Here is a 12,157-nt window from a genome sequence, read left to right on the forward strand (position 1 = left end):
GTGTGTGTGTGTGGTGTGTAGTGTGTGTGTGTGTGGTGTGTGTGTGTGGTGTGTGGTGTGTGTGTGTGTGTGAGGTGTGAGGTGTGAGGTGTGAGGTGTGTGTGTGTGGTGTGTGTGGTGTGTGTGGTGTGTGGTGTGGTGTGTGGTGTGTGGTGTGTGGTGTGTGTGGTGTGTGTGGTGTGTGGTGTGTGTGGTGTGTGTGTTGTGTGAGTGTGTGTGTGTGTGTGTGTGTGTGAGTGTGTGTGGTGTGAGTGTGTGAGTGTGTGTGGTGTGTGGTGTGTGAGTGTGAGTGTGAGTGGTGTGTGGTGTGTGGTGTGAGTGTGAGTGTGAGTTGTGTGAGTTGTGTGAGTGTGTGTTGTGTGAGTGTGTGTGGTGTGAGTGTGTGTGGTGTGTGTGTGTGTGTGTGAGTGAGTTGTGTGTGTGTGTGAGTTGTGTGTGTGTGTGTGTGTGAGAGTGTGTGTGTGAGTGTGTGTGGTGTGAGTGTGTGTGGTGTGTGGTGTGTGAGTGTGAGTGTGAGTTGTGTGAGTGTGAGTTGTGTGAGTGTGTGTTGTGTGAGTGTGTGTGGTGTGTGTGTGTGTGGTGTGAGTGTGAGTGTGAGTTGTGTGAGTGTGAGTTGTGTGAGTGTGTGTTGTGTGAGTGTGTGTGGTGTGTGTGTGTGTGGTGTGTGTGTGTGTGAGTGAGTTGTGTGTGTGTGTGAGTTGTGTGTGTGTGTGAGTTGTGTGTGTGAGTGTGTGTGTGTGTGTGTGGTGTGTGGTGTGTGGTGTGTGAGGTGTGTGAGGTGTGTGTGTGGTGTGAGTGTGTGGTGTTTGGTGTGTGGTGTGTGAGTGTGTGTGGTGTGTGGTGTGGGTGTGTGAGTGTGTGTGGTGTGTGGTGTGTGTGTGGTGTGGGTGTGTGGTGTGTGGGTGTGAGTGAGTGTGTGGTGTGTGGTGTGTGTGTGTGTGTGTGGTGTGTGTGGTGTGTGTGGTGTGTGTGTGTGGTGTGTGTGGTGTGTGGTGTGTGTGTGTGGTGTGTGTGGTGTGTGGTGTGTGTGTGTGGTGTGTGGTGTGTGGTGTGTGAGTGTGTGTGTGGGTGAGTGTGTGGTGTGTGTGTGTGTGGTGTGTGGTGTGTGGTGTGTGAGTGTGTGAGTGTGGGTGTGTGTGTGTATCAGCTTACCTGGTTAAATAAAGGCAAATGGACGTGTTATTATGTGTTGAATGTTTTCCTGAAATACCTCGTAGTTGTGCAGGTACTCCTGGATGAGGTAGCGTTCTCGTTTAATCCTGGCCTTCACCTCGGAGGGAACGTCAGGAATCATCCACGCCACAAAGAACTTCACCATAAACGCGACGTGCTGAAAGAGGCGAGAGGAGGAAACCAATCAGGAAGGGAAGAAACGGGAACGGAAAAGGTCAGTTTCATCACCAGTGGCGCTTCTAGGCCATTTCAACTGGGGGGGTGGGGGGGGGGGCGGCAAGCTGGGGCCAGTTGTACTGTCAGAGGGGCCAGTTGTACTGTCAGAGGGGCCCAGTTGTACTGTCAGAGGGGCCCAGTTGTACTGTCAGAGGGGCCCAGTTGTACTGTCAGAGGGGCCCAGTTGTACTGTCAGAGGGGCCCAGTTGTACTGTCAGAGGGGCCCAGTTGTACTGTCAGAGGGGCCCAGTTGTACTGTCAGAGGGGGCCATTTGTACTGTCAGAGGGGGCCATTTGTACTGTCAGAGGGGGCCAGTTGTACTGTCAGAGGGGGCCAGTTGTACTGTCAGAGGGGGCCAGTTGTACTGTCAGAGGGGGCCAGTTGTACTGTTAGAGGGGCCAGTTGTACTGTTAGAGGGGCCAGTTGTACTGTTAGAGGGGCCAGAGGGGCCAGTTGTACTGTTAGAGGGGGGGCCAGTTGTACTGTTAGGGGGGCCAGTTGTACTGTTAGGGGGGCCAGTTGTACTGTTAGGGGGGCCAGTTGTACTGTTAGAGGGGCCAGTTGTACTGTTAGAGGGGCCAGTTGTACTGTTAGAGGGGGGGGGGGCAGTTGTACTGTTAGAGGGGGGGGGGCAGTTGTACTGTTAGACGGGGGGGGGGGGCAGTTGTACTGTTAGAGGGGGGGGGGGGGGCAGTTGTACTGTTAGAGGGGCCAGTTGTACTGTCAGAGGGGCCCAGTTGTACTGTCAGAGGGGGCCCGGTTGTACTGTCAGAGGGGGCCCGGTTGTACTGTCAGAGGGGGGCCGGTTGTACTGTCAGAGGGGGGCCGGTTGTACTGTTAGAGGGGCCAGTTGTACTGTTAGAGGGGCCAGTTGTACTGTTAGAGGGGCCAGTTGTACTGTTAGAGGGGGGGCCAGTTGTACTGTTAGAGGGGGGGCCAGTTGTACTGTTAGAGGGGGGGCCAGTTGTACTGTTAGAGGGGGGGCCAGTTGTACTGTTAGAGGGGCTGTTGTACTGTTAGAGGGGCCAGTAGGTTAAATATAGTATCACACCTGTACTGCACTGTAGGTTAAAGATGGCCATGATCGGGGATAGATGTCAATGCTGAAGGAATTTAAGTTTACCAATGAAGTGACTAACTACAGAAAAAAAACCCGAGACAAATCTGGTTGAAATGACTGGTGGTTCTATAGAAATAGACTGTGTAGATCGGGCCTTCCCATTCAAGAGTTCACCAGCCAAATTGCCAGGGTTAGAGGTTCCAAGTTCTTTTCTATGGGTTATATTTCTATGGCTGGTTGCAGTAGGGAAGCTAGAGGTGTCCGTTCCTACCTCCATGATAATGATGAAGGCCAGCTTGGCAGCCAGGATGTGCCAGAACTGCATGGTGTGAGAGTACTCCTTCTCATGGCCCGATGGGTAGCGGTAGTCACGGTACCTGTAGAACACAGGAAGTAGAAGAGTGGTTACAGACTCTGGGTAGCGGTAGTCATGTGACGGTAACTATACATGACAGACAGACAGACAGACAGACAGACCGACCTGCAGGTGGTGATGACAGAGCTGTTGAACCATGCAGGGCTCTCTCCGTCTTCAGGCCGGTTCTCCTCAGAGAACCCAGAGATGTTGAACACTGACAGGCTGTTGCTGATGTAGCCCTTCATAGAGAGATCTTTGCTGTAGGCGTACATGTACACCAGCCGGGGAATCATGTCTGATGTGAAGGCTACGATGAATGCCTGTGTAAAGGGGGGGAGGGGGGGTGAGAAAACAGGGAAATTATTTGTTTATAGATGGACATAGGAGTTGTGACCATTGGAGTTGGGAAGACAGCACCAACAGATCTGGGACCAAGCTAGAACTCCTTGATTAAGTGCAAACTTCCAGTAACTTTACCAGAATTCCCAGGTTTACAATTCCAGGAATAAGAAGGAAATCCCTAACACTCCTCTCCTCTCCTCGTCTCCCCTCTCCAACAGCCATACTCACGTTGGTGACGACCGACAGGACGGCCACCCCGTTAAGTATTTCCTGCCAGGCACCGATGCTGTGGGCCTTAGATGCTACGGGCCGGCGGAACTGGGTGGTGAACTTCCAGGCATCCACTCTAACTTCTATAATGTTGTTCAACAGCGCCAGCAGAGGGGCCAGAGGGAAGGAGGCCACGAACAGAGTGATGAAACCAAACTGGATCACTGTGGAGGAGAGGAGTGGAGAGGGGTGGAGAGGGGACAGGAAAGTGGAGAGAGGTGGTGAGGGATGGAGAGGAGAAGGGGATAGGAAAGTGGAGAGAAGAAGAGAGAGATTATGATGGTAAATTAGAGGGAAATAGCGCCCTCTGCAGGAGAGCAGGAAGTAATGCAATGGGTATGTATATGAACGTCTTTGTGGACAGACTACGTAACATAAATGGGTATCGAGCATCTGACCAAATTAAGATTTTATTTCTGTGTTAACAGAGATTATTTTTCTATAGAGAGTTTGATTCTTTCTCAATTTGTCATCGCATCTTCTATCCTCACCTCCTTTCTTTGAAAACTCTGTTTATTAAGTTTTACACACACACAGACAAGACAAAGCAATATAAATAATATACTCAACTAGAAAAAAAATACAAATAATACATATAAAAAAAATAACTTTAAAGATACCATACTTTAGACAAGTTAAACACACCAGGCAGAAGGCTACAAAAGGTTAAAGGGCAATCTATAGTATAGGGACAGAGCAAACACCTCACCATTGTTCCTGTAAACAGTCAAGGGATGGGGTGGAGAAATGCAACCACTCACAGACAGTCAAGGCCACAGGCCAACCATCCACTGGACCAAAAATAAAAAGTTTACAATGCTTAAAATAAAAAATGAATAATAATAATTTTATGTAGGCGTGAACAGAATTAAAAAATAAAAATAACTGTGAAAAACAAGCTCACACCTTAGTCTCTGCCCGGGCAAGATGAACAAGGCATCCGCAGGTCACAATCAATAAGCACACCAACCTTAATGCCCCCCACCCCCACCCCCACCCCAGAAAAAAAAAACAGAGAAATGCTCATCCAACCTCTAAGTCACAGGGGGGTCAAATACAGACTTATTTTGGTTTTAATAGGAATGCCATCAGAGGATGGATTGTTTAAAGTAAGACCGGAATGGAGCCCAAGCCTCATTAAACAGTTTGGGGTTCCCACGTGAATTGAATTTTTTCTAGTTTCAGAGAGCACAACACATCTCTCACCCAATATTTATAAGATGGGGGAGCTGCCATCTTCCAGTTCTGTAGTATTAGCCGTCTAGCTAAAAGAGTTGTATAAGCAACAGTGTCCGACTGGATTCTTGACAGGGGGGTGCCAATGGGCAGTACTCCAAAAAGGGCTGTAAGGGGAGAGGGATCTATAACAGTGTTATATATATCAGAGAAAGATTTAAATATTAATTCCCAGAAACCTGACAGTTTATGACAGCCCCAGAACATATGCAACAGTGTGGCTGGTTCAATTTTACATCTGACACAGGTAGGATCAAAATCAGAGAATATTCTTCCAAGTCTGGCCCCAGACCAGTGAATACGGTGAACCACCTTGAATTGAATGAGGCTGTGTCTAGTGCTAAAAGAGGACGAATGCACCCTGCGCAGCACAGATTCCCAGGTGTCTTCCCCAAGTTCCTCCCCCAAATCCTTTTCCCATCGAGTCTTTAAAGGCACCAAAGAAGGGTTCTGTAAGTCATGAATGATTGCATATACATCTGAAATTGCGCCCCTAGGAAGCTTGTTCAGCTCCAGGATGCTCTCTATAGCTGTATTCACAGGCCTATGGGGAAATTCAGGTGTGTTAGCTCTGACAAAGTTCCTAGTCTGGAGATAGCGGAAAAGTGGGAATGGGGGAGGTTGAACCTTTCCTGTAGCTGAGCAAAAGAGGCAAATGTATCATCAAAGAATAATTGGGCTAGTGAGGAGAGGCCTAGTGAGTGCCAGATGCCAAAAGCCCCATCATTCAAAGATGGAGGAAATAAAATGTTCTGATTGATTGGGCCTGATAGAGAAAAGCCTCGGAGGCCAAAGGCTAAACGGAACTGATTCCAAATTTTAAGAGACTGCTTTACAATTGGGTTGACACACCTTTTGCCTAGGGACACTGGGAGAGACGAGCACAACACAGAAGAAAGTGCAGCAGGTTTACACGATTCAGACTCCATCTGGACCCAGATTGGTCTAGGGCCAGTAGGATCAGTCTGCAGCCAGTACAGAAGGGCTCTGAAATTTGCAGCCCAATAGTATGTCTGAAAATTTGGTAGAGCTAAACCCCCCAATGACTTAGGCTTCTGTAAATGTTTTCTACCAATCCGTGGTACCTTGCCATCCCAAATAAAATGCATGAATGTTTGATCCAGTGAAATAAAAAAAGATTTTGGAATAAAAATGGGTAAACATTGAAATAAATATAGAAATTTGGGCAACACACTCATTTTAATGACATTAATCCTTCCGATAAGAGAAAGAGGTAGCGCATTCCAAAAAGTAAAAGATTGTTTCAAACTGTCTGCTAGAGCAACCAAGTTTTCCTGAAACAGATTTGAATATTTCCTTGTCACTTTAACTCCCAAGTAGGTGAATTGATCCCGGACAATCCTAAACTGAGAACTTGTAAAAGAGCACTTTAAAGCAGCCTTGTTTATAGGAAAAAGCTCACTCTTGCCTAGATTCAGCTTGTACCCTGAGATTGATCCAAACCTTTTAAGAACAGATAAGGCGCGTGGCAATGAGGTATCAGGGTTAGAGATAAACAAAAGGAGGTCATCCGCATATAGCGAGACTTTCTGCTCTGAGCCCGTCCGGATTATTCCTTGAATGGCATCATTAGAGCGTAGTGCAATGGCGAGAGGTTCGATTGCCAAAGCAAACAACAAGGGGGAGAGTGGACAGCCCTGTCTGGATCCGCGGTGCAAGGGAAAATAGTCAGAGGACAAGTTGTTAGTCCGTACCGAAGCCATGGGGGAAAAATAAAGAATCTTTATCCACGCAATGAATTTGGGGCCAAAGCCAAATCTATAAAGGGTAGCTGTTAGGTAATCCCACTCAACGCGGTCAAAAGCTTTTTCTGCATCAAGTGAGACCACCACCTCTGGGTCCTCCGACGCAGGGGAGTACAGTATATTCATAAGGCGCCTAATATTGAAAAACAAATGCCTATTTCTCACAAAGCCAGTCTGGTCAGAGTGTATTACTTGATGCAGCGAGCCTTCCATACGGATTGCTAAAAGCTTGGCTAGGATTTTGTAATCACAGTTTAAAAGCGAGATTGGACGATAGGATCCACATTCCAGGGGGTCTTTGTTTTTCTTTAATAGTAATGAAATTGAAGCCTGATAAAGACTAGGCGGTAGCTTTGAGGTATTAAGGCACTCTGCAAATAGTCGAGACAAGAATGGGCAAAGCAGACCAGAAAACGTCCTGTAAAATTCGGTTGGAAAACCATCCGGACCCGGTGATTTACCACTTTTCATTGCGGACACTGCTGTTGCAATCTCCTCAGGTGTAAATTCTTCTTCTAGACAGTCATGGGTGTCTGTATCAATTGAAGGCATATTCAGGCCATTAAAGAAGGAATCAATCAGCAAAGGGTCTTGAGGGGATTCAGAGGTGTATAGCGCAGAATAAAATTGTTTGAATTGATCATTGATCTCTTTATGTATAACTGTGGTGGCACCAGACGGGGTCCTTATTTGTGGGATTAAACGTGAGGCCTCAGATTTACGGATCTGATGTGCAAGGAGTTTACTGGCCTTGTCGCCTTGTTCATACACTCTGTATCGAGCTCGCAAGAGTAACTGTTCAGCTTGCCTGGTAGAAAGCTCATCAAATTCAGATTAGAGTAGTTGGCGCTCTTTATGCAGATCAGAGGAGGGAACCGTGGCATACTTCTCATCCAATGTGGCTATGGATTCGCTCAGGTCCCGAAGTCGCTGAGAGCGAACTCTGTTTTGGTTGGCTGTATAAGAAATAATTTGGCCACGTAGGTATGCTTTGAGAGACTCCCATATGGTAGAGCAGGACATACCTGGTGTTGAATTAGTTTCTAAGAATAAGGTGATTTCAGAAGAAATGAAATTGACAAACTCCTTATCTGAGAGTAAAATGGGGTTAAGACGCCATTGATAACACGTAGGAGGTCGCTGGGGAAACTCTAGTTCAAGCACTAATGGTGAATGGTCAGAAATAACAATACTCTTGTAAGTACACTGCCGAAGGTTAGGCAGAAGTTTTTTGTCCAAAAAGAAGTAATCAATCCGGGAGTATGTTTGATGAACATGAGAATAAAAGGAATACTGTCTATCTGTAGGATGTAGGAAACGCCAGGCCTCAAACATGGCATATTTCTGAAGAAAGGCTTGAATAAGTAGGGCACATTTAGATGGGCCTGTTGTTTTTGTGAGGACTTGTCAAGAACTGGGGACATTTAGCAGTTGAAATCCCCCCCTAAAATCAACAGATGAGAATCTAAATTGGGTATAGCAGACAAAAAGGAAGAAATGAAACTTGTGTCATCCCAATTGGGAGCATAAACACTAGCCAAAACAAGAGGGGTAGAAAACAGTTTACCGGTTACTATGACGTATCGTCCCTTAGGATCAGCGATAACCTTAGAAGCTACAAAGGGAGTGGCTTTATCAACCAAAATGGCAGCCCCTCTTGATTTACTATGAAAGTTAGAGTGGAACACTTGACCAACCCAGTCCCTACGCATCCTAAAGTGCTCACCAGTCCTCAAGTGAGTCTCTTGTAGAAATGCAACATTTGCATCCAAACCCTTTAAGTGTGTCAACACCCTCTTACGCTTCACTGGGTTATTAACCCCTTTGGTGTTCCACGAAATGTACTTGATAGCATTGTTTCGGCCCCTCTGGGCATTCCCGTTATATAACCCTGTCATTAGAGCATAGAATGGAAAAGCAATGAGCGCCCAAAAACCCCAGAATAACTTGTCTCAGAGTAATAATGTACGGTGGTAGATGTTTGGAAAAAGTACAGAAAAAAAACAAAAAAGACAGAATGACAACATTAGAACTGAACAATTCAACCCCTCCCCCCACCCCCTCCCAGACAGTACCTCCCCAAACGAGGTACAAGCCTAAATAGAACATGTTCTCTTCGCACAGTATGTCTGTGAGAGTGCGGTCTTAAACCTAAACCCACAGTCCCGCTCTTTAAAGTCGTGTTTTGTTAGTGGATCAAACAGCAAAAAGAGATAATCATTTTTTAAATAAAAAAAATTAAAGTGAATCCCTTGTGCAGACGAAATTACAAAAGCACCACTTGTAGATGTATATAATTATATTCCCAGTCTTATAACAGGCATTTGAGAGAGAAAATAAATAGAATGTATAAAGGCTCTCAGCCGAAAACCTAATTTGAAGTAAGGAAATCGTAGTAAGACAATCAAAAATAATAATAATTATTATTATTATAATAGTTGTCTAGTTGAATGCTGAGACAGCTTACAACCAAGACCAAAAAACTACGTGTGCGCAACGTTGAACGCTTGCTGGGCATAAATGACTCTCAGAAATTTTAAAATTTAAGTGAAGACCCCAAAAAACGTGTCGCCTCGGGAAGCATTTACTGTTTACTGGGTCAATGCAAACGGATGCAGTAAGCAAATAACCAAGAATATTTTGAGTCACTGAGACACTATGTAAACAAACTGAATAGGTGAGCAAGACAGCCTAGAAAACACAGGAGTATAGTAAAACCGCAATACAATGAACTTAAAATGACTGAATGCTTGTAAGGCAAGCACACTAGATGATCAAAACATTAGATCACATCAAATAAGCCTGAATGGGTACGCCAACTCCCCAACTATACAAAATTAGCATGTTGTAGCTAAACATAATTGTACCACAGGTGGGTTACTTACTATCCACAGTTCGCAAGCAACAGTTGCTGAACTATGAGCAAGTTCAAGACTTCTTGATGTGACGTTGAATGTGAGAGAGAGCCTCATCCGGAGATTCAAATGTGTAGTCTTTACCATCATGAGATAGCCATAAACGGGACGGGAATCGCAGTACGTACTTCACACCTGGATGGTCCCGAAGTAGTCGTTTGGCCTGTCCGAAAGCTGCGCGCTGCCTGGAAACAGTGGGGGAGTAGTCCTGATAGATGGAGAAGCTCTGTCCTTGAAAGCTCAGAGTGGTATTGCGGGCTCATCAGAGAATCTCCATCTTCTCATGGAAAAAGTGCACTCGAAGAATTATGTCACAGGGCCTCTCCCCATCCCGGGGCTTTGGGCGCAGCGACCGGTGGGCACGATCAATCAGGGGCTTTTCATCTAAGGCAAGAACATCCTTCAGCAGCCCAGAAACGAAATCCGTGGCGCGAGGCATTTCCGCTGACTCTGGGACTGATACAAGTCTCAGGTTATTGCGGCGAGAGAATCCCTACAAACTTACACAGCTCTCCTTCACCTTTTTCAAATCCGCAGCTAGGCGTTTCACGTCAGCCTCCAGGGATGTAGTTAAGTCGGAGACATTTGTAGCGAAGGTCTCCAGTGCTGCAATCGTTGTAGTGTGCGACTCCATTGTTGTTTTGAGTGATGCGATTGCCGGCACCGTCTCGTTCCGCAGGATGGTTAGATCTGCTTTTAAAGTATCAGAAACCTCCTTTATTCGGGCCTCAATCGTAGCAACCACCTCCGTTTTCATTTCAACTATCTCAGAGCGTAGTAGTTTGATTGCCTCGAGAATGTTCACTTCAGCGCCGCCAGGCCAAGCCGCCCCCCCGGGTAAAGTATCAGTCCCCGGGCCGTCAGGCTCAGGGGAGGGCGGTGATGAGAGTGTGTCTTGTAGGCCGGGTTTTCTCAAAGTCATGCTTTTGGCCTTATGTTTCGTCGACATGCTGATATTTGGAAGTAAAGTAGTCTTGGTTTTTACGGGAAGGGATCACCAAAATAATATATGAAAATAAATACGGTTCTGCTGCAAAATTCACATAAACTTTAAAAATACCACGGGAGCAAACGGAAAACACGTCAGTCGCACATGGCGTCCCTCCAATCACTCCTCACCTCCTTTCTTAAAACACATTGGAAGGAAAATATCTGTGGTTCCTCCCTTTAGACCTCTTCAAATATGTTTTGAGAGAGAGAGAGAAAGAGAGACAGAGAGAGACAGAGAGAGAGACAGAGAGAGAGAGAGACAGAGAGAGAGAGAGACAGAGAGAGAGAGAGACAGAGAGAGAGAGAGACAGAGAGAGAGAGAGACAGAGAGAGAGAGAGACAGAGAGAGAGAGAGACAGAGAGAGAGAGAGACAGAGAGAGAGAGAGACAGAGAGAGACAGAGACAGAGACAGAGACAGAGACAGAGACAGAGACAGAGAGAGATAACGATTCATTGAGAAAGCGCCTCTATGTATTGGTCTGTCCCTGGTTGAAGAACCCACCCATCTCCAGGTACTCATAGAAGAGTCCCAGATGTCCAAAGTTCTGCAGGTCGTGGTCCTGCTCCCAGCGGCTGTAGCGGCTCTCTGGGTGGCTGCGGGCTTTACGGCTCCCCCACCGGTTCATTACCCACCTGGAGGTACAGTTCCCACACAAAGGGGTCAGAGGTTATGCACTTCACATTTGTGACTAAATTGTCGAGAAAGTTAAAAGGCCTTCGGCCGGAATCCAAAGTTAAAAATCATGCGAAATTCAAGTTTTAACACAAATCTTTCATTGACATCAATGCATGATTTAAGCTAAAGACAGAGGTAAGTTATTTTCATTCATTTAAGTCATTTTTGAAATTAGGATTTTGGCCCCAAGAGAACACGTTTACTGACCTTAGGCATAGTGACAATGTCAGAATGAACAACTTACGGGACCAAAGCCTCCTGGACGTTACCCCACACCTGTTTCCCAGACATCACTATGACCAGCTGGGTGGTCAGCTCAATCAGACAGCCACCTGGGTCACACTGGACAGAGAGACACAAGGTCAAGTAAAAGGTCAAGGTCAAGTAAAAGGTCAAGGTCAAGTATAAGTTATCATCTTATTAACGGCGTTTTAGTAAATGAGACATTTTCTTTCTTCTGGTTGTAACCAGGACATCTAATAACATACAAAAGAGGAAGTATGTTTAAAAAAAAAATGTAAATGCTGTTTTAATCTCGTCATTACTGGTTGTAACCGAGAGCAGTTTGTTGTCGTCTGGTTACAGGACATCAGCCCTTTTGGACTGTGATGAAATTGTGATGTCAGTAGGGAAGTAGGCTGGTAGGTCATGGATCAGTCTTATATGCTGATGTTCTGTCGTGTCAGTAGTACCTCCTCGTTCCTCAGCTTGCTCCAGCCGAACATGTAGATGTAGTCTCCGGGATGGCCGACGAACTTCCCCTTGAAGAAGGCCACGTAGAAACAGGAAGAGTAGTAGTTGACGAACTGGAACAGAAACATCTTCACCGTCAACTTGTTCTCGTACTCCAGGTGCGTCTTGGGAATCTCTGAGGGGGGGAGAAAAAGCAACAGTCACAACGAGGAGAGTCTACAATCAGGAAATTATTATTTAGCTGTTAGCTTTATTTATTTATTTATTTATTTATTTATTTGGGGGGGGGGGTGGATCAGCTTAATATTGCGGAAAGAATGTTGCTTCCAATGTAATTGTCTGCATCATTTCCAATCCCCCATATTTTTTTGTCTGTTAGCTTTAGCTTTTGTTTTGTAATGGGTCTGCATTGATTCACTTCAGCAAATGCTGCAAAGACTTTTTTTCTCTCGACGTAACT

General features: G+C 45.9%; 1 protein-coding gene across 2 annotated transcripts in view; it reads right to left on the minus strand.

Moving 5' to 3' along the window:
- LOC129861853 (anoctamin-5-like) overlaps positions 1–12,157 on the minus strand; it is a 74,694-nt gene that overhangs the window by 1,056 nt on the left and 61,481 nt on the right. For both annotated transcript variants that reach the window (XM_055932993.1, XM_055932994.1), the window contains 7 exons: positions 11,697–11,872; positions 11,249–11,346; positions 10,831–10,961; positions 3,379–3,584; positions 2,932–3,128; positions 2,722–2,827; positions 1,211–1,330 (listed from right to left, as the gene is read on the minus strand). In XM_055932993.1, the coding sequence (XP_055788968.1) occupies positions 1,211–1,330; positions 2,722–2,827; positions 2,932–3,128; positions 3,379–3,584; positions 10,831–10,961; positions 11,249–11,346; positions 11,697–11,872 (1,034 nt within the window). The remainder of the gene's footprint in view (positions 1–1,210; positions 1,331–2,721; positions 2,828–2,931; positions 3,129–3,378; positions 3,585–10,830; positions 10,962–11,248; positions 11,347–11,696; positions 11,873–12,157) is intronic.

The sequence above is a fragment of the Salvelinus fontinalis genome, chromosome 9 (assembly GCF_029448725.1).
Source record: "Salvelinus fontinalis isolate EN_2023a chromosome 9, ASM2944872v1, whole genome shotgun sequence".
Classification (NCBI taxonomy): domain Eukaryota; kingdom Metazoa; phylum Chordata; class Actinopteri; order Salmoniformes; family Salmonidae; genus Salvelinus; species Salvelinus fontinalis.